This window comes from Coturnix japonica, chromosome 13, assembly GCF_001577835.2.
Source record: "Coturnix japonica isolate 7356 chromosome 13, Coturnix japonica 2.1, whole genome shotgun sequence".
Taxonomy (NCBI): domain Eukaryota; kingdom Metazoa; phylum Chordata; class Aves; order Galliformes; family Phasianidae; genus Coturnix; species Coturnix japonica.
This window is the reverse complement of record NC_029528.1, coordinates 1,184,019-1,205,579: the sequence shown is the minus strand read 5'-3', so window position 1 is coordinate 1,205,579 and position 21,561 is coordinate 1,184,019. Positions and strand designations below refer to the sequence as shown.

The 21,561-nt window shown below is 49.0% G+C and overlaps 1 protein-coding gene across 2 annotated transcripts in view; it reads right to left on the bottom strand.

Moving 5' to 3' along the window:
* Window positions 1-1,446: 1,446 nt before the first annotated feature.
* Window positions 1,447-21,561, bottom strand: part of SEPTIN8 (septin 8) — a 31,668-nt gene continuing 11,553 nt past the window's right edge. Inside the window, exons 2-10 of one of the 2 annotated variants that reach the window (XM_015875568.1) lie at window positions 19,696-19,810; window positions 16,882-17,077; window positions 16,034-16,220; window positions 11,554-11,715; window positions 9,897-9,993; window positions 9,365-9,533; window positions 8,976-9,108; window positions 8,191-8,381; window positions 1,447-2,437 (exon numbers count right to left, since the gene is read on the bottom strand). In XM_015875568.1, the coding sequence (XP_015731054.1) occupies window positions 2,383-2,437; window positions 8,191-8,381; window positions 8,976-9,108; window positions 9,365-9,533; window positions 9,897-9,993; window positions 11,554-11,715; window positions 16,034-16,220; window positions 16,882-17,077; window positions 19,696-19,810 (1,305 nt within the window). In that variant the 3' untranslated portion in view covers window positions 1,447-2,382. Of the gene's footprint in view, window positions 2,438-3,149; window positions 5,777-8,190; window positions 8,382-8,975; window positions 9,109-9,364; window positions 9,534-9,896; window positions 9,994-11,553; window positions 11,716-16,033; window positions 16,221-16,881; window positions 17,078-19,695; window positions 19,811-21,561 lie in introns of those variants that run through there. The other variant, XM_015875569.1, reaches the window with a different exon arrangement.

The window sequence follows — 21,561 nt, the reverse complement described above, 5'->3', positions numbered from 1 at the left end:
ACCCTTCTGGCTGGGAAAGCCAAATCCAAGGCTGTGAGCACCTCCCCACGGTTCTTCTGCACAAGTTATTGGTAACAAGACCAACACAGCATGCATCCAGGCAGTAAAACCTTCTGGCCTTCCCAACCTGTTTTAACCAATAGGGGCTTGGACAGTGCACTGCTAAGAGCGGGTTAGCATCCCAGGTGAGGAACAATTCACGAACAGATGTCTGTTGTTGCTGCCTTGATTTAGGCCAGATTTCCCAATGCCTGACATTAACCACACCTTGCAAAGCTGCAATTGCATCTGAGAGTACCTGCAGCAAGAGCCCAAGGAACTGTTTGGACCTACAAGGAGTTTCCTGATGGATACCAGTACTGGCCTTGATGCTCAGATTCAGAATCAGAACCAAAACATAAATATGAACCAAACATTAAGTCAGAAACAGTGAAGCAATTCAGAGTCATCCCCAGCCTCTGCCACATCTCTCTTTCATAGAACACCACAGAAGCCATGTCACAGCTGAAGCGAGCCGTGCCAGAACAGCTGCATTTAGGAATAAAGCTGCCTTACTTCAGAGCAGCAGCACCAGAGTGCCTCAGATAACAAACCTGACTGACTTGTTATGGGTACTTACAGTGGGTGGGTAACAATCTAAGTGTTCATTTATTACAGCTGCACAAACGAAAACAACTCTTATGGTGGCAGAATGGATCAAGATAAAGGAAAACAGCAGAGATTGCCTCTGCAGCATCTGTGTGTAGGCTGTGTTTTAGCTCTACCATTTTAAATTCAGTTTAAACAGTACTTACGGTTTGATTCCTTAAGAATGCAGAACAGTACCCTTAAATCAAGTGATGCTTTAAGTCCTGGCAGGTCTCTGCAGCTCCCCCTCCTTATGTGACATTAATCCCATTTGTGACCAAGCTACAGTCACTACAATCAGATCAGAGCATTCCACTGCACAGCTCAGCCCGGTGGTCACAGACTGCTCCAGCTTTCCAACACAGGCACAGACCTGATGCTGAGTTCAGCCAGCAGAAAAGCTCTCCTAACTCTGGATCTGCAGCCGCTGCAAGGCCATCTGGAGTGACTGCCATGCACAGGGTGTGCTGAGGGCAGGAATTCAGTCCTGCTCATGACAGCTAGCACCTGTACATCAGCCTGTCCCAGCAAACACAGGTGGTGATGAAGCCAGCTCTGATGAAGTCCTGCTGGGCTCCTGTCACACCAGAGGCAGAGCCACCAGCCCTTGGGTGACACTGCCCAGTGTGTGGTGGCAGTGGTGAGGGCTGGGAGCATCTTCCGGCCTACAAAGGACCAGGTTATGGCCAGTCCTGCAGCCCGGCCAGGCACAAAGTGGCAGTGGCTGGAGAAGGGGCAGCGGTGAGGGCTGAACATACAGACATAGCACTGTGCTCATCCAGTGAATGTAAGCAGCATACAAAACATGTTTAACAGATGTTTGTTAAACAAGTCAGTTCTGTTTTTATTAAAGCCAACCTCAGTACAAGCAGGTCAGTCCTGAGATTCCTTTACAGGTTTGTTTAAAAGGAAGATGAACTGGGGCCACCCTGGTCCTGCATGAGGTCAGACTGGGGCATGAGCACTGCACCTCTTTGTTTGTTTCAACAAGTGTTTGTGTAAAAAGGGAACTCAGTGCATCATAAACACAGAAGTCGCAGCCAGCCCAGGCTCCAGCTTTGAACTGCTTCCCCTTTGTTAGGAGGTCACATCGAGCTGTCCTTTAAGATGGCTCTGTGCTCACCCAGCACCCCCAGCCCAAGGGCAGGAGCAGAGCCAGGCAGGTGCCTGCAGCACAGAGTGCAGGGTAGGGCTGACAATGAGGCATGGGGACACAGCCCCGGTAACACGGAAACTGAGGGTCAGGGATTTGGGTTATAACACCTGTAAGTACAGAACAAAGCTACAGGAAAGTTACTGCTTGTTGCTAAGGAACGTTAGACAGCAGCAGTAGTGTTAAGGATGGTCAGAGGCTCTGGGTTGACATCCCAGCCCAGACAAGCAGAGGAACAAACCAAATCTCACTGCAGCAGCAGCAGCTCAAGCAGCACTGAGCGCTTCTCCACCAACCCAACTTTGTTCCTCTCCCCTGGGAAGTTCAGTCACAGTGTTAAATGCTACAGCTGGGTCCTCACCCAGAGATTAGTGTTTGGTTTCAGTGTAAGCCATGCATCAGCCATTATTAGCGGGTTATCTTTTGGCAAATACCTTGGATTTCAACGTTATCAAGAGACCTGATCAAGCAAACTTTTCCCAATCAATCAGTGCATCTTAGTCCTTGCTACACAATCTCTTCTGTGCAATATATCGCAAGCTTAAAGGTGAAAGCACCAATTAATTTCTTCTGCATGAGATGTTTTGGCCTTAATAAATCTTCTAATTAACATATCTTCCTGTTGTTATGGAGTATGCGCTGGGAAGACTAAAAAAGCTACAGAAAGAACAAAAGAGAATCATATTTAAGCGTCAGATCATCTCATTAAGGACAGGCAGGTTGAAGTACAAATCTGATGCACGCTGTCAGACAAACCTCCATCAGAAGCACCACCTGAGCAGCACTGCACCAGCCAACCTGCATGGTTGGGGTTGGCCTTCAGTGCAGCAGCAAATAAAACCCAGAGAGACTGAACTGAGCTCCTCAGGCAGCAATGCCCCACAGAGTTGACACTGAATGGGGCTGTGGGTAGAGCTCCATCAGCCACCATCCCCTAAGAGAATCCCAGACTGAAGCTGTGCACTTCTCCTAGCCATAATCTAAGAGGATGATGATGTGGACCATCCTGCTCCTGTTCTGTTAAGGGGAGATACCATCCAGAAACCATCTGTGTGCTGTCCTTTGATCAGCTCCTCAGCATCATTAACATCCCTGAAACCACCGGTAGGTACACAAATCCTACAGAGGAGAACTCAAAGGCAGCTCTGGCTAAAGGAGGGACACATCTGGATCGACACGTTAGGTCTTCCCCTTGGATTATGGATGGTGTGGGATGTAGAAGTTGGCTCATTGTATTTCTGAGTGTTCCCAATGTCCAGAATACCTAAGATCTGGGAGCACCTTCCATGCTTACACATCACCATTGAACAGAGATCCACCAGACAGCACAGGAAACGCACTGCTCAATAAATGACACCACAAAAACAACTCAAAATACACGTGAGATTTAATAAAGGGAAAAAAAAATTACAAAGTGAGCAACCAAAAGTGAGCAAAAAAAACAACCAAAAAAAATGGCAAAATCACCCAACACATTTGGAATGGCAAAGCAAATGGCTGCAAGTGCTCGGAGTGCACTGAGTCCCCTCCCTGCTCTGAGCTCAGCCCTCCTGCACTGTGAGCAGACACGGCACCTCTCAGCTTAGGAAGTACACGATGTGGATGGTGAAAGTTTAAACAACAACAGACACGTTTTTACCCCATTAATGCCAATGTGGTAGGGACAGATGGATGAGATGGCTGAAAGAAGTGTAACTGAATGGCTCCAGTCCTGGAGGGTGGTCCTGCCACGTGCTCTGCTGCAGGAAGGGAAGCTTTGGGCTGCTGTGAGATCAGCATTGCAACGCACTCGCAACTTGTTCAATAAGACACAGAAGCACTCTATGTGCCGTGTGTTTAAATCCTGTCTCAGCCAAAAAGGGAAAACCACGTACTTTGAGAGCGAGAGAGCAAAAACTGAGCTCTGCTGCAAGACTCCGATGGTGACTGCCCCAAAGAGCAGATGGACCTGAGGTCAACAGACAGCTGTGAGGAAAGGGATGTCTGTCACAGTAATGTCAGTGTATACAGAATCATCATCAACATATCACTATGTACATTCTGAACGTCTTCTGCAGGGAAAGCTGGGATTTCTCCACACTGCCATGGGTCAGCAGGCTCCTACTCTTCTATCGCTATCGTCATTTCCCTAACTATCCCTTATCCTGGGAGCAAGGATGGATTCCTGCTGAGCCAGGGCAGAAAGAAATCATTTGTATACATCTTATTGGCTGCAGCACGAGATAGGAAAAAAATATTGAGTGGAAAAGCCATGGTGAGTTTTGCAGTGTAGTCAGAGCTCTGTTCCAGCTCTCAGGAGCATTGACCCTGAGAAGCAGAACTGCTCCAGCACGGCCCTGCTCATACAGGTAATTAGCACACTTCTCTCACCAGCAATAATCAAATTGTGCCCCTAATTTGCTGCACAACTGAACTGAGTCAACAGTGAGCTGGAGCTGTCCTCCTGTATGCAACAATTGGTTGTGTTCTTAGTATGTTCCCTTAGAAAAAAAACACATCACCTCTCTTAATATGATGGTTACTCTACAAAGTACATCACAGAGGCACAGCCTGGGCAGCCCCGCACTCAGCCACCAGCTGATCAGCCTGTGTGCATCTCTGCATGTGGTCCATTCCAGAGGGACTGGGGGACTGTGTGAGGTTCCTTCAGATCAAGTCACACTAACAGGACAGCAGCGCACCCACAGAGAGGGACAAGGTCTGTATGAAAACAGTTTCACACCTGAGTTTGCATTTAGGACAAATGAAAGAGCTGCTTCAGTGGGATACGCAATGAACCTCATCCAGCACCGTGTCCTACAGACAGACCTGCACCTCCGAGCCAAAGCTCAGCGTAAGGATGGAGCTCTAAGGAAAAATAGCGAGAGAAATCCTTGAACATTCATGCCTAAATAGCAATGCAGACACTCCCACCTAACGCTCAGCCACAGCCAGTGTTTGCTGGAACTCCAAGGACATTGCAGGGCTGACATTTAATAGCTGTCCCACCTGCTGTCTGATGGAATTGGGCCCGACCCTTTTTCCATGAGAACATTGCTGTGTGCCTCTGTGCAGCTGCGCTCTGCCTATCACAAAGCAATGAGATAGAGCAGAGCGGCATAAATGCAGCACAGCTCACGGTCAGGAACCTCCTCAGCATGTGTGTGCTTATGGCTACTTTCTTTTTAACAGCCTCAAAGGAAAGATGGCTGCTTCAATAGTTTTTCCATGGCAGTGAATTGTGCTGCTAAGTGAGAAGTGACACAGCTCCTGTAGCTCCAGGACACACCACAATCATATGGAAAACCCTTTTACATAGAAATTCTAACTTCAGCGGTAAAGGAAATTCAAAACATTGTCCCATGAGTTTTATTAACCACTCTCTCTTTCTATATATATATATTTATATATATATGTATATATATTATAAACGATGAAGAATATGTTTATAGAGAAATTCAGGATTAAAATATATAATTAGGGGAAAAGGGGTGACTTGGACAAGGTTCCCAGGGCAGAGGTTCTGAGCTCTGAGCTTTGCTCCTGTTCTAAACTTATTCAAATCAAGGATTTTGTTAGAAAAATAAACGTTTCTGCATCCTTCACAGCACTCCTCACATCTGAGCACCTTCAGAGGGAGAGAAGCAATGAAGCAATGGCTCAAACAGTCCCCATAACCAATGACAATCATATGAAATCCAGGAAGCAAGCATTCAGCTGCTGGGTAAGGGGAGCTCAGGCCAGCTGCTGCGGACACCTGACATACAGCTGCTGGGCTTAGGACAGGACGTCTCGCTTTGGGGATGAGTTGATGTTGTTTAGAAGCATTTACACAGTAAGGTTACGTCCTCAAACACAGCACAGATCACACGGCAACAACCGAAGATGCTCGTGGTCTCTTTCGCTTTGGTCCACGCACACAATGTTATGAGAAGGGTCACAGGGTGGGGAACTCAAGCAACTTAACACATGAAAGCACCAAGTCCACTCTTGGCCTGAAAGTCTGTGTGTGATTAACTGAAAGAAACAAAACATAAAGAAAAAAAGTAAGCATGAATTAAAATTAGGAAAATTAAGCAAAAGCAAAATGTAGTGAAATGATTAAAAGAGGGGGGAAAAAAAGAAAGGGAAGGCTAAGCAGTGCTCTGGCATCACACCAAGGCTGCCACGAATAACACCACAAAGCACCATCTGTTCAGCTTTGTGTGCACAGAGGAATCTCAGCACAAACACGTTTGTTTCCTCTCCCCACTGGCGGTTCTGCTGTCTCCATTTCTCACTTATTAAAGCTACTCAAGCCCCGTGTTAAAGCACCGGAGGACAAGAGGCTCAACCAGCTTTCCTAAAAAAATAAATCAATCAAACCGTAAAACAAAACAAAATAATAATAATAAAAAGCCCTGAAAATGCCTCTTCCTCCCCAGAGCTCACAATCCCAGTCCCAGCAGTCCCACCAGCAGCACTGAGATGTGCCTCTGCTCACAGATGAGCAACATGGCAGTAAAGAAACCAGCCAGCACATGAACACTGCTCACCAAGGAGTGCATGGACCCCATTGCAGCCCATGAGCTCCTGTGGTTCACATCAGCCCAGCTCCTGGGCTGGGGCTACACTCTTTGATGTGTTGCTACCACGCTGCTCCAGACACATGGCCAAATGGAGGGGGGTCTGAAAAGGGGGGCACCAGCAAGGCAAAGCACTGGGGAGGAGCCCACCCAGAGCTGTGGGTATCCAAGAGCAGCCTGAGCTGGGGACAGCTGGGGTGGGGGCTTCGGGCTCCCTTCCAACCCAACCATTCTGAGATTCCATGGTTCTATAATCTTCACAGTCCCTTCCAACCCAACCATTCTATGAATGTTGTTATTCTGCTGGAGCACAGACCCCCAACATTTGGAACCAGGCTGCAGACTCTAACAATATATCTCCTATCCTAACCCACTTCCTCCCCTAAACTTCTAAGCTTTTTCCCCTCACTAACAGTGCAGTCCCACAGCTGGGCCCCAGACCTGCGGAGACCCTGGGGACAGGCACAGAGCAGAGCACGAGGTGCCCTCTCTCCTGGCAGCCCACTGCCCCAAGCCCCATCACAGGGACAGGCAGGGAGCAGAGCAGTACCTGCAGTGTGCTGTGCACAGCAGGAAGCCTATTTCTGTTGCAGGCAGGAAGCTGCTGCACTTCCTCCAAGCAGCACAAAGAGCAGCGTGTGCTTGGAGTGCTCACAGCCATTCGTGCACTCAGCCCCTCAGCCCTTCTGGAAGTCACTGAAATGCAACCCTACTTCCAGCAGAACGTTCTGCAAACTGTTCTGGGTGCTGTGTGTGAGGCTGGATGCACACAGAGCACACTGACAGGTCTGGAGACCCATTTTTACAACAACATATACTTACATTCCAAGCAAATAAGTTAAATAACATGTGCTGTTGCCTTCCTAGGAAGAAACAAATGGCTCAGAGCCCCAGCACTGCACTGCCACCAGGAGCTAACCAGGGCATTGCCTCCCAGCCATCTCTTTCCTTTCACCATGCTCAGGCTGTAACTGAACTGCCCTGCTGGGACCACATGCAGCTCAGACTGTTCCAGTACGTGCTGGAGAGACAGGCTGAGCACCCTGCATGCTGGCTTACCTTGTCTTGGTCCTGCACAGCACTCCTTGGGAACCAACATGGCTGGGGGCAGGATCTGCACCACCCCCACTTTTAGTTTTAAAGATATATCTTCTCTAAATAGACCTGTTTGCCCCCTTCTCGCTCTATCTTTATAACCAGGCAGCTGAGAGAGCATTATATGCATGCCCCTTCTCCACACTCCTGCTGGCTTCAGCAATATCAATTAACCTGCAGCTAAGATAAGAATTCTGCCTTTAGGGGAAAAGGGCTTCCTCAGCAATTCAACACAAGCAGAACTCTGTCTCAGAGCCCTGCATCACACGAAGCCCTAATGAATTCCCTGTGCTGCTTCATTCTAAGCTGCTTTGTTTCCATTTTCACAGCTCTGTCTCTAAAAATAAACAGCACTGCACAAAAAAAGGACCTAAACCCACAGAGCAGCGCAGGATGGAGCGCCACAACTCCAGGACATCACAGCTGTGCCAAGGCTGTCCCTGCTTCTCTCTGCTGGGGACACAGTGCAGCAATTTCCAGCTCCCGTCCTGCATCCAGCAGCAAAGTGCTCCCATCACTGTGGGTCCTGCAGGGCTCCAGGCCTTTAGAGAACAGCCCAGAACCAAGGAGTCCACCTGCAGCCTGCAGGGCTTCCTCAGGGCACCACCTGGCACAGGATTCCCCTTCTCTCCTGTGCTTTACACAAAGCCTGAAGGATAAAATCCAGGTTCCAAAACCTTTTTTTCCTTATCTCAGTAATTGGCAAAACAATACACTGTGAGAACCTGCCCCTCCCAGAGGCAAAGGGGACACTCGAGTTTGGTCACTTACTTTTTCCTGTCTTTGTCCTTCTTCAGCGGCTGCTGTGAGGTAGCCTGCAAGGAATGGGACTGCAAGGTTTCCACCGCTACTTTCCGCCTGTTGAAGGCATTCATCTCATCCTCCAGCTCTCTCCTCTTCTCCTCCACCTTCCTTTTCTCCTCCTGGTGTACCCTTTTCAGGTGCTCAAACTTCTCATGCAGCTGTAGGACATGGGCACTGTGAGCACTGCGCCTAGCATGACCACCAGTCCCATGATCCCAAATCTCCACAAAACCCCCCACATATCTCAGTTCATGGACTGAGGGCACAGTGGGATCCCACATTCCTCATCTTTGAGGTCCTTTTCAACCCAGGCCATTCTGTGATATAATGATTCCTCACTCCTTGGAAGATGGTCCATCTGTTTCCCCTTGCAGCACAGCAGCTGCCCATGGCCACTTAGGACTGTGCACCTCCAGAAGGGCTATGCCAGCACAACCCAGTGCTCACCAAACCATTCTGCACTGCCCTTTGCTCACCAAGTAGCAGCTCTGTCTCCTACACGTGGCACAGGGAGAGCAGGATTTCTGTTTCTGAAGCACCTAAACCAGTGATGCTGTTCTGAAAACACTACCATGCCCCTTGCCCTGAGCAGGGGAAGTGTGTGAGCGGGTGTGTGTGTATATATATGTGTATGCACTGCTTTGGCTGGCGAGGTCTGCTAAAGGTGCCTTCCAGGATTTATGTGCTGCCGAGAACAGATCCTATGGCTGGCTGTATTCTGGGCTCCTCTCAGGGGTTTCTGGCACACTCACCTCTCTCTCCTTCTCCTTCAGCTCTGCCTCCGTCTCCTTGACTTTGTTAACAAACATTTGTCTCATTTCTTCCTCTTTCTTCTGGAGCTCACCCAAGAATTCTTTCCTTTTGGTCTCGTATGTTTCTTGCAGGCTGGGTAAGAAAGCAAACAGAATCCAGACTTTCTGGACAACAGTGAGTTAGGAATGGGGCAAAGGCATCCCTGCCTGCTTCATTAAGGACAAAGAAGCAGGGAAGGGAACAGCATCAAAATCAGCCACATGTTCAAATGCAGGGCTAGTATTTTCCAGCCCAGCATGGCAGACAACGTCCACAAAACTCTCCTTTTCTTTGGGGCTCTGGTGCCCAACTATTGCTCTAATCTGATGGTAGATGTGAAGGACCTCACCTGAAGGGCTGGCTGTCTGGGTCTGTGTCCTTGAAGCCCATCTCCTCCAGTTTGCAGCGCCTGTACAGCTCATAGTGGCGTGTGTGAGTCTGCTCTCTAAGGTCTTCCATGTTTACTCGGATCAGCATCTCCCGCAGCTTCACAAAGTCACAGTGACTTTCATTCTCAACTGATTGAAGCCAAGTGAGAAGTCAGCAAAATGCACATGAGAGGGAGGAGCACTAATGCACATTCAGCCCAACTCCATAGATTCCCCTCCCGTGGACCCGTGCCATCCCCCATGGGGTAACCAAGCTTTTTGGATGCAGCGATTCATTTTAACTATGTCAGAGTGTGTGCAAGTCCCAGCATTGCTCAGACAACTTATTTCAGATGTTGGTAGTAATGGGAATTCAAAGGCAAGACTGGCCAACCCACACAAGGCTGCATGGACACATCCACACCACACAGCACAGCGCACCTTCCTGCACACACTGTGAAGGGCAGAGCTGCAGGGTGCATGCACGAGCCCATGGAGGTGGCAGCAGCTTACCTTGCACCACTCCCCACGGGTACTGCCGAGCTCTCACCAGCTTGTTCCCCACCTTCACCTCTTCTGTGCTGCCAACCACAGCAAAGGGCAGATGAGCCTGAAACAGAAGCGACAGCAGAGACTCAGGGCAATGGAGCTGCGATGGGTCTGGAGCACACATCCTATGGGGAGCAGCTGAGGGAACTGGAGTGGTTCTGTTCAGAGAAACAGTGGCTCAGGGTAGACCTCATCACACACTACAACCCCTGAGAGGAGGTGGTAGCAATAGGAGGTCAAGCTCTGCTCCTGGATAACAACAGGACAAGACAGGATGGCTCCAACCTGCATGTGGGGAAGCTCAGTTGGACACTGGGAATAATTTCTTCTCCAAAGAGAAGAACTGGTCAGCATTGGCACAGCTGCCCAGGGAGCGGGTATCACCATCTCTGGAAGTGTTCAGAACTATGTGGATATGGCACTAGGGGATACGGCCAGTGGGCACAGTGGGGTGGGCAGTGGTTGGGGATCTGAGAGGTCTTTTCTAACCTCAGTGATTCCAGGGCTCAGTCCATGGGCCAACCTTGCAGAGGTCAGCCTGACCTCCATGTCACCTTCATCCCAGCCCAAAACCTACCCCAAAACCTTTCTGTTGAAGCCCTCCACCTCCAATGCTCAAAGCAGTTTCCTCTGTGCCACAGCACAGCAGAGCAGCTTATTAGCAATGCTGGCTGGACTGAACTTAATGAGGAAATATTATGGGAACACCATGATCACTGCTGATCTGCCTCTCTCCATTTGTCAGGTTGCTCCCACAGCCGCCGTCTCTCTGTGTGCCAAGAGCAGGGCGCTCCCTGCCTCACAGAAAGCACAAGCAAAGACATCCACACACAGGCCGTGTCCCTTCCAGTGCCCACACACAACTGCTGCGCCACGCGCAGGATGCAACACGTGCTCTTTGAGGCTGCAAAGCACCAAAGGCTGCAAGGAATGGGGCACTGTCCTCAAGGCAACACGCGCAGCCCTGCAGGGAATCAGAGCCAGGCACTGCTCTGTGGTACACACACAGGGCTCAGGGCTGCAGCACATTCATCCCTCCAGAATGTTTTACTTAAGAAACAAACAAACATGCAAACATGTCAGCTGTCTCTATTCCACAAAAGGTAAACTGTGAACTGGGAGTAAAGCCAAACTCCAAAACTTGACATTGTTTTTCCATATTCTTCCACCGCATCTGAGTTTGATCTTCGAGTTTAAAATAAGGCAAAATAGAGTCTAACAGCTTTTCTTCTTCAAATTGGTTTCCCTCTGCTTAGCGTCCTTAAGTAGAAGGCTAATGCAGATCTTAACTGCGTATTTCTTATTCAAAGTTCCTCCCTCCTCATAGGATAAGCAGCCTAAAAACAGATAAAATGAATTTTGAAGGAAGTATTTTTCAGAAATCCAATGAATCCAATTCTAGAGCTGAGATGTGCATCTCCAGAGAGCCCACAGAAATTAAATAAGAGGCATGCTTTAATTAATTCTGTATGCAACAGCCTCAGGCATCTGTCAGATCCACAGCTCAACTCTGAAATAGGTTTAGCATTTGGAAAAGGAACTTGCCTTGCGGATGGGTTTTTGCACAGCAATTCAATTTGTCACAACTCCTGGAAGCCCTGCGATTGGCAGCGTTACTCACATTCATCACAGAGTTGATCTCAGCCACTGCTTCGTCGTCTGTGGGGAACTGATAGATCTGCACACCATTGCTGACCAGTTCGCTCATGATCTTTATCTTAAACTTGTGCAGCTCACTCTTGGAGATGGTGTCTGCTTTGGCAATGATCGGGATAATGTTCACCTGGAGCAGATGGAAGGACAAGGCAGGGTGAGCCGGGCAGTGGGGGGAGCTGAGGTTGTGCCTGAGAGCTGCAGCAGCACTGAACACTAGAGGGAAGAGTTTTCCACAACTCGTTTGCCTACACAAGCCTTGTAGACAAACCGAAGACAAACAGCAATAAATGCACCCAATGAGCAGATCAAAGCCTCTGCTCCTGCCTATGCATTTTGTTACACGCTTCAGCAGAGACAGAGCCATTATTGCTGTCACATCTACAGCTGCCACCCTGTCAGTGCTGCCTGTGCTGAACAGCTGTTTTAGACAAGCACAAAGATGAAAAGCTGCAGCAAGACGGTGTGAAACCTTCCTGTGCTTAAGTAGAAAGAGCAAGAAGTCTGCAGATGCTTTCCAGCAGCGGCAGGAGCACGCACAGAGCCTCTATCAGAGCACTGCTGAGCCCAAAAGAGCCACTCACAGCACTGCAAACCCTGCCTGAATGGCAGCCAGACTCAGAGCAATACAGCTCAGGAATGCAGAGAAATGAAATGAGAAGAAAGCCAGATTTGCCATTTCATGTTTCCCCACAGCCAACGCTTTGCCCTGCAGAAATCCACAGCAGCCATCTGCTCTCCAGTGAGTGCCCACTAAAATAAACGGCCTTGCTTTTCAGCTTGAGTTCTCTCTGTAGCTCAGTGCTCTTTCTCACATCCTTCCTCCCCGCTCTGGTTTAGTGTTCACTAAACGTAAACGTTTTTACTTGTTCCAAAAGAAAATCTCCTCAGCTTGTTGGTTGGCCCCAAACTATTTCCTGCCCACATCATGCCTGCAGCTGGTAGGAGGAGGCCCACATTCTCCTTTGGGCATGGTTTCGGGATGCCCTGGAGTCAGCAGTTGTATTAAAAGTTCAGATACCTGCCTGGGAGCAGGGCACCGAGAAGATGAAATCCTTATTTCCCTCCAGCTCCTGCTCTGGCCTCATTTACCAAAGACCTGACAAGCACACAGAACAAGGTCTGCTGGCCTCACTCTGCTCCTCAGCAGGAAGATGTCCCCATTACAAAGGTAAAGGGGCCAAGCCCACAGCTGGTGCCTCACTGACCTGCTAGCACATCCTACACAGCAGGCTCAGCTCAGGGCTCATCAGCTCCCATGCAGGAACAGAAAGACACAGCCACATGCAGGGCTTTGTGCTCTGCAGTGTTTCCAGCCTGGCACACTGACAAATGAGCACCACAGGCAATTTTAGTTTGTTCTCAGCTGGCCTAACCCATTGCTCCCTCTCCTTCCACAAGGCACCAGATCAGTGCTTGCAGCTCAGTGTGTCCTTCCCAGCAGCAAGCACAACTCAGAAAAGCTGTAGCCCAAGGATGGATCAACTCCCTTCTAACCAAGCTCCAAAAAGGGAAGTTCATCACTGAGTTCAAAACCCAAAAGGGCTCTGCAAGCTGCTGCGTTTCCAGTAATCAATAGCCAACACCAATGCAAATGCCAACAATTAATTAACAGCAAAAGAACCCCAGTAGGCTCTGATATTTTTCAGCTACATTTGTCCTGGATCATTCCATTTCTTCCTGACACAAATATGTGCAGCTGCCCTTCAGTAAGAAGACAACCAGCAGGAACCTACCAGGACGACAGCCACACTGACTACAGCACCTCCTTCCAGCTCAACTCCACCTTCCCAGGGCTGCTGAGACTTCCAGGGCACTTGAGTGCTTCTCTCCTTCCTTCACAAGTTAATTAATTTTATATGTAAGCATAAAATTACTGGTTTTTGATTTCATGCACGTCTTGGGAATCCACCAGCTGGATCGCCTTTGGGTTGCAAGCAAAACCCCAGAGCAGCATCCGCTTATCTCCTGGTGGAAGGATGCTACCCTCCATCTTAACATCTAATTTCAAAATCAATATGTTAATTATTGGAATGTCAGCCAGCTGAATCAGACAGGCATGCAATGGCTGCATGAACAGCAGTGCAGGTGCTCACAATCTTCCCTGCAGATGGAATCCATGAAGTGTGTTTCAGATGAGACAGTGACCTCACACATATCACCTCCTTCTTGTGTCTCTGACCACGGAGCCTTTCCTCATCTCCAAAAATAAAACTTACAAGAATGCAACCAAATAAGAACACTGAGAATATTTTTTTCCCTAATATAGTATGACTATGTGCATTTTTACCCTGTGAAATACAAAATACAACAGAGTTTCTACCCCCATCTCTAAAGTGTTCCCAAATGCAAGTCCCAGCTAAACCAGCAGTCAAATCCTGCCTTGGAAACCAAGCAGTAGATGCACAATGTGGCCTGGAGCATCGTTGCTGGCTGGTGACCCACCCAGGACATGTCAGCTCACAAAGGGCAATTAGCCACAGCTCATAACAACATATGCAGATGGAAACCATCCAGGGACAGCAAACAGGGATGCCCAGGGCAGCACACTGTTACGCCAGCCCTTTTCAGTATAGGGCTGTATTTGGAAAATACACAGGGAAGCCAACCCCTGACAGGGTGTACCTGCTTTCTATGTAGCAACCAGCCAGCTACACCCCATCTACCTCGAACCATGCTGAAGATGCTTCCAGTTCTCTGGATGTAATTAAATACCCCAGATAACAGCTGGCTGTGAGCTCAGCCAATCGAATATTGTATTACAGTACAATGGAAGATTCTGTTTACAGAACAGCTTTGCCCAGAAGGGATTTTGTAACCTCAAAGCAAGATGCACTACTGAAATCGTGACAGATTCAGCAGCCTGCCCAACACCTGCTGCCACGCCACTGGTGTGTTAGAGCTGAGGTGTAACTGAAGCAGGGCCCTGTGCAATCCTTGTTAAACTGATCTAAGAAAACAAGCCAGCAGACCACGCTGCTGCCTCTGCTATACCCTTTGCCTCTGTGTGCCCCACTCTTCCACTGTAAAACAAAGGCCACAGCCATGCAAAGCTCTCCAGGAAAGCAGGTTCAGGTTGCTCACACCACTGTGGATGTGAGTCAGCATGCCTCACCTCTCTGCTCCAACACAGTAAGCACTGCTCTTACTGCTCTGGAGCAGAAACAAAGCTGTCTGGGGTTTGCTTACACTCAGCTCCACCCTGCACATGTGCTGGCCTCTAAGAGCAAACAGTTCAGGTGCACTGGCAAGGGGCACGGCACTGTCAGTGCTTTAGGGAATGCCCGGAACGCATCTCAAAGACCTGGGGATGACACTGATGGATTAACGTAACACACAGCCCTGACAAGCACAAAAGACCAATGGTCCCAATTTGCTTATTCTTATCTTGTGTGCATTTGTGCAAAACCAACACACCATGAAATCCAAGAAGTTCTCACCATGGGAAGAAGGGAGATGAGAGCAAATGGATAACATGACTTCAGAGACAACCATTTAAGTGGAAGTTTAGGAATATAAAAAGCCTGTGTGCACACAAAGTTCCCATCTCTGCACAAGCACAAAGGATTTATTTTGGTACTATGCGAGGACCACATTAAAAGCAGCCACAGAGAGATGTGAAAAGGAGGGAATGCAGAACCAAAGGCAGAGAAAGGCTTTGTGGGACCACCAGCACCAAGGGGAATTGTGCAACAGCTTTCTTCCAAACATATTTCTGGGAACATGTCATGCTGGCACCACACCAAGAGACGGAGTTTATTAAGGGAAAGTTCTCGGATTCTTGATGAAGTCAGTGTAGCAGCCCCCATGGTTACCAACAGGCCCCTGCAATGGGAAGCAAGTGCCTACTGTGGAGCAGGGCCAAGGAAAAGTAGGGCAGCTGCCCCGGGTGGTGAAGGCGAGCAGCAGGGACTGCCAGGGGAGCTCTGCCCACCAGGAAAGTCCAATAGTGCTGCATGTGGACAACAGCCAGAGAAGAGCATGTTCCCTATGTACAATTCAGGGCAAACCCAGGTTACTGCAGGGTCCCAGTTGCCTTATTTGCCCTCTGCATAAGTGGATTAGCATCTGCCATCTGAGAGGAACCACCTCTAAACAACTGCTCTGAAAGGAAGGAAACTCTTGGAAAGATAGGAAGAGATGCTGCTGTCACTTGTGACCTTTGAAGCATCCCCGCAGCTCCCTAGAAGCCAGTAAGAACAATCAAAAGTGTCAGAAAATTCCTTTGAGCTGCAAGAATACCAGAGGTTGGCTGGTTAAGCAACCCACTGTCCACTAAGGTAGCAATAGCTCGTGTGCAAACAAACAGACCCAGCCAGACCCTCTTGTGACCCACTTCTAGGTTTCCTATGATCTTGAGAGTTTCTGGTGACAGCCTGCCTGGTGACAACATTAGCACAAGTATCACCCCTTCCAGAAAGGGACACCCCTAGTCTCCAACCTTTTACCTTGCTGTCCAGCTTCTTCATTGTCACCAGGTCCAAAGACTTGAGGGAGTGCCCAGTGGGAGTGATGAAGTAGAGGCAGACATGGATCCTCGTGTCATGATAGTTGAACAGAGAACGGCGGATTTTCAGCTCTTCTTGCAAATAGGCTTCAAACTGCGTATCAATGTACTCAACTATCGGCCTGTAACTAAAACCATACCATTAGCAACCCAAAGACTGGAGACCAAAATTACACAGCTTGAAGGAAGGCTTAAGGAATTCTCCTAGACATATCATGATACTGATTAAGACTGAAGTAATTTATCCTTACAACAGGAAAAGCGTGGCCTTTACACACAGACCTTTTAATCCAAAGGTTTCTGGAGCCTCCCAATGCTGCACTGCAAAGCTTAATGACAGTGGAGCATGGAAGATAACCACCTCCACAGAACACACTGCAGAGACCGCAGGGCTGAGCCATCTGGCTGCAGCAATGCCAGATGACAAGGAGAGACCTTGGAGTCCCTGAAAGCCTCTACCTAGGGCTTGAACAAGATGTAATTAAATGAGACAGGCCAAGAGACACCAATCATGGCCAGAGCAGTTAATTCCCAACCCCGTGCTGAGGACAGCTTGTTCACTGCCTGCATTGCTTGGGAAAGACCTCGTGTGACCTCTCCCATCTCTCTTTGGTTCCTCACACAGCTCCCCCTGCATCCAGTCCCCAAAACCAGAGGCACTGCAGGAGCTTCTGCATTCACAGAAACATGGGCACCACCCCTGTAATACTGCAAGCAGCATCACGGGCAGTTTGTGTCAAAATGTCAGAGAGGAGCACAGAAAGGCCGAGCAGATGGCACGAGACCTGCCTTTCGTCTTTATTGATCTGATCCCCAAATCCAACCGTGTCCACAATGGTCAATTTCAGGTGGACGTTGCTCTCCTGCAGGTCATAGGTCCGTGGCCGCAAGCGAACCGTGCTCTCATAGTGGCTGGCTTCTTCAGTCTCAAACGTGGTATTGAAAAGCGTGTTCATTAGCGTGGATTTCCCAATGCCAGTCTCACCTAGGAACAAGAAGTCATCAGTTCACTGCAGCATGAATTTATCACTTCAAAGGGTATTAATTACAGAGCAGAACTAAATTATAATGTGAAAGGTTACTACAGATTGTGGTCAGAGACGTAATTGTCACAAAGGTAACAGCACCCTTGAAGGCTTCCCGTGCTTCAGGCAAATCCAGCCTGCAGCTCTCAGCCCCCCCAGCAGGGGACATTCGGCAAATTAGAGAATGCATTTTTCCCCCCTTCATCAATGCTGACTTTGCCTGGGACCTGTAGCAGAGAAGCTGGGAACAAGAGTTTTAGTACATCTTTGAGTCTTCAACTGAGCTGGAGTAAAACTCAGCTGTTCCTACTGGCAAGAATGATCTGGCTCAGGTGTTGCCAATCCCAAACATAGCAATGGTCCCAGGGCACTCAGTGCACAGCAACGGGTGCTGCAGAAGGGACAGGAAAGTCTGACGATGAGGTTTCCTGTCCCCCCTTTCTGTGGGATTTCCAACCCCAGCAGGCTTTTTAAACTGCTTTCTCTCCTTGCTCCATCTCACCATCAGAGTCTCTTGGGGACCTGTCCCATTTAGAGAGATATATGGAAGGAAGTCAGCGTGCATACTTCAGTGCAGAGAAACAGGCAGGCAGCTCTGATCTGCCAGGACCACTTGCTATCAGACTGAAAATCTCCTTTCACAGCAGAAAAAAAAACAAAGATGGAAGTTTTGTGATTTCATTGTGCAGCTGAACTTCGGTCTGGAAGCCTTACAGCAGCCTGTCCCACTTCCACAGCCCTTCTGCTGGGGTCCCACACGTACAGTCAGTGTGTCAAAGGACTAAAGCCCATTCTGCTGTAACTTTTTTTCCCTCCATCCACGCAGCAGCTGCACCAAAAGCAGTTCTGCAGCTCTCCCCTCTGAAGGCACAGCTCTGCCCTTAGCTGGCAGCGCTGGGCTTGTCCCACTGCCTGCTCACTATTCTGCCAGGGGAAATCTGGGCCCTGTCAGATGATAAAGTTTAGAAACAATGTGGATTGGATCACCCGGGGAAAAGCATGCTGCACATTCAAACCAGAAGGCAGAGGCTCATGTGCATACTGATTTTATCATACAGCCTGCAAGTTCCAGACAGAAAAACAGCCTTCTTTGGTGGGAAGCTGGCTAAAGAAACACATCAGGGGGCAGCAGGTGGAAATCTTCATTTAGAGCACAAAGGAAGCACTACACGAGCTCTCAGTGAGGTCACAGCACATCTCTGTTTGGTGACACCTGTGCAGCAAACAGCACCAGCTGAACTAGGGGAAATAACAGCACAGGTATGGGAGTCCATGCATACAGATAACCCCAGCAGCACTACAGCTGTATTATGGAGCAGGAGGTGCTGCTCTGCTCAGAAGAGCTCTGGCTGCACAAGGAGATGTTGCAACCCAGCCCAGAGATGGTGTCTGCAACTCAGCTGGTTTCACCTCACATGACTTCTGATTACCAGAGTTTCTCCTTATAATTTCTGTTTCTCTCAAGGCTGCCCTACTGCCCCATGATTCTCTATGCCAGACCAGCCAAGGAGTAAGTGAATCATGAAAGCCAAAGCAGGACAGTGTTATCAGAGGCCACGTTCCACGGTGAATCTTCACTACACACATCAGCAGAGCGTGGTGTTGGAAGACCAAAGTAGGATATCTTCATCTTTCCAACAGCAGAAACGTTTCTGCAGAGTCAAACATCTGAGATGAATATGGGGAGAGCTTTTAGGGGCAAATGGGGATGACTGAGAAACTCAGCAGAGATGGAGAAGTTCCTGAAGAACAAGTAGAGGCCAGATGAGCAGAAGATTCCCATCTGTAAGCCTCATTTCCAGCAGCCATCAAAGGAAACCTGGCATGCATGACAAACCCAGCTACAGCCCAGAGTATTTGGCTCATGACTGACCATGAACCAGAAGGACTTTGAACCGCTGCTCCAGGTAACCGTATGAGACTGACCTTTTCCAGACTGACCCACAAGAGGCCCTATTTAAGCTCCTCATTCTTGAAACACAGCCCTATTGGCCAGGAGAGCACAGGCAGATTTCCAAGGATACAGCCCTCTGTGCCCTACTTGCTCTGCAGGCAGCCCATCAGGCTGCACCTTCAGCACACACAACTGCTATTTCTGCTCCCACTCTCTCTGGGCTCCTAGAAAAGCTCTCATGATTGAAGCAGCTCATTTCTAGCACTCTGATATCAGCACGACCTGATAAATCACAAAAATACCAAAACTAAAAAAAAACACAAGAGCATAACAAGGTTATTTTTAAGTCTACTTCTTGCACCTTCTCACAGTCCTCAAGATATATACATTAGAAACCACAAAGACCATTCCCCCTATCCCTTTCCTAGCACAGAGGTGGTCACCTTTCAAGCCCCTTGATTCACTCAGCCCCAAGCAGGAGGGTGAGGAGGATGGGTGTTGTCTTGGGGGGGATGGAATGTAGTTGTTTGGTTGCTCGTTTTGTGGGAAATGGGTTGCTGTTCTTTCAAAGCCAGGCATCTCTGATGCGCTCAAGCTGCGTTCCCAGCAGGACTCATACGGAAACACGGTCCCAACCCCATCGCCACCTATTCCACCCCCATCTGCTTGCAGGACTGTGCTCACCCACACAGAGGATGTTGAAGCTGAAGCCCTGTGTGACAGACTTGCTGACCAGCTGATCCGGGAGACTGTCAAAGCCAACATGGCCCCCAAGGGAGAGGTTCCTCTTCTCTTCATTCTGGGAGGGAGAAAACAGACAGATGAGCAGAGCTGCGGAGAAGCAACAGGTCAGAGAGCCAAGTAGCAGCCACCTCCTGGGGCACCGCAGAACCTCTGCTCAGAGCCCAGCACTGCCACATCACTTGAGGATCTGTGTGCCTCATCTCAAACCAATAGCAGAAAAAAGACAGACAACAGTCCAAATGGGGAACTGGCTCAGAGAGAGCTAAGCTCCAGGCTACAAAGCAAGGAAACTCTAGCATGAATTCCAACTGCATGCAGCTGGGAAAGGTTAACAAAGGAAAACCCATTATGTGCATTTTATCCCTCATTTTTCCTCCCCCATTTTATTTCCTCAACTCCTCCAGCACTGAAGCCAGGCAGATAAGCTCTGTGTTCTCCCCAAGCACTCGATCTGTTTCCCTTGCTGTGCCATGAGCAGCGTGGTTTTGTTTGCTCACGCTTCCAGCCCGGTCAGGATGAGGAACCCTCTCGCTTTACCATCTGTGACCACGCAGTTTCCACTGTTTCTCTGCAGTTCCCGTTCCTGCCTCCCCCATACACACGTTGTTCTTCCTTCTGTCTCCTCCCTCCCCCGGAGGGGGACAAAGCTGGTCACCTGTACAGGAAGTGCTGCTTAGAAATAAAGGCAATAAATGGCCACGGATCATCTGGCAGGGTCCAAGACTCCTCCACAGCAAAGCCACAGATGGCCCATGTGCAAAGCACTACAGAACTAAACCAGTTCTGTTTTCAACACTGCTGCCCAGCAATGGGCACCATGTGGGCCATGGAGCAAACCCACCTCAGGTGACACGGGGGGGTTGTACACCTGCTGTATGGAAAGGCAGAGCAGGTCCAGAAGAGAGGAGCTAAGAGAAGGTCCCTCCATTCCTAACGGCTAACAGGAGAGTTCAGATATGCAGAAATAATTCATCACAGTGCCAACCTTCTGCCCAACTCAGTAACAGTGCCTGAACCCAGTGACCATGCTACTATCTGCAGCCTCTAAAGCACTCTTCTCCTCCCCTGAAGAAGCAAAGATACGTGCATCAGGCCATGACTCATTCACTCTCGGTTTCTTTAGTATATAGGTCTGTTTGTTCTAAGTCATCAGCACTCAGTGAAAGATGGGGATGGAAGAACCATCCAACCCCCACACCTCAGCTTCAACAGCCCAGCACCTCATCCAGGAGGCTGCAGCGTGCCCGGAGAAGAAGCTGAACTGGCACTGAATGAATTCAAGCAGTGACTCGATGAGCCTCGTGCACCCCTCTGCTCTACAACATCATTTCTTTAAAACAAACAACACAAACAACCCACAGTAAACCATGAACCTTTCAACTGCAACTCGACTCAAAGCCTCCCTCAGTGCCGCCTTTGGGAGAACAAAGCAACATTCTCTGCTTTGTAAAATACACCATTTATATCACAAGGACTGCTTGCAAACAGCTGAAGCAGCAGCTACACCTCACCTTCTGACTCTCTGCTGCCCACTGGTTTGCCATCAGCTCACTGTGACTCGGGGACATTGCTCCCTTTGGGTTCCCTGGATAGAACCACAGAGGACTTAAGTTGGGCTCCTGCAATCAGTGCTGTTTAATCCCACTGGGATCAATGGTGCTCTCGAACCAAGCAGAAACAGCAATTGTTTCAACCCTTCCCATGGGAGAGGCTGCACCAATTAAGGCTCCAAGGTGGCCAATCGTTTAATGCTAAGTGAATTAAAAAAGGGCTGCGTAGATGCAGAAACCTGCAGGTTGTGCTTCC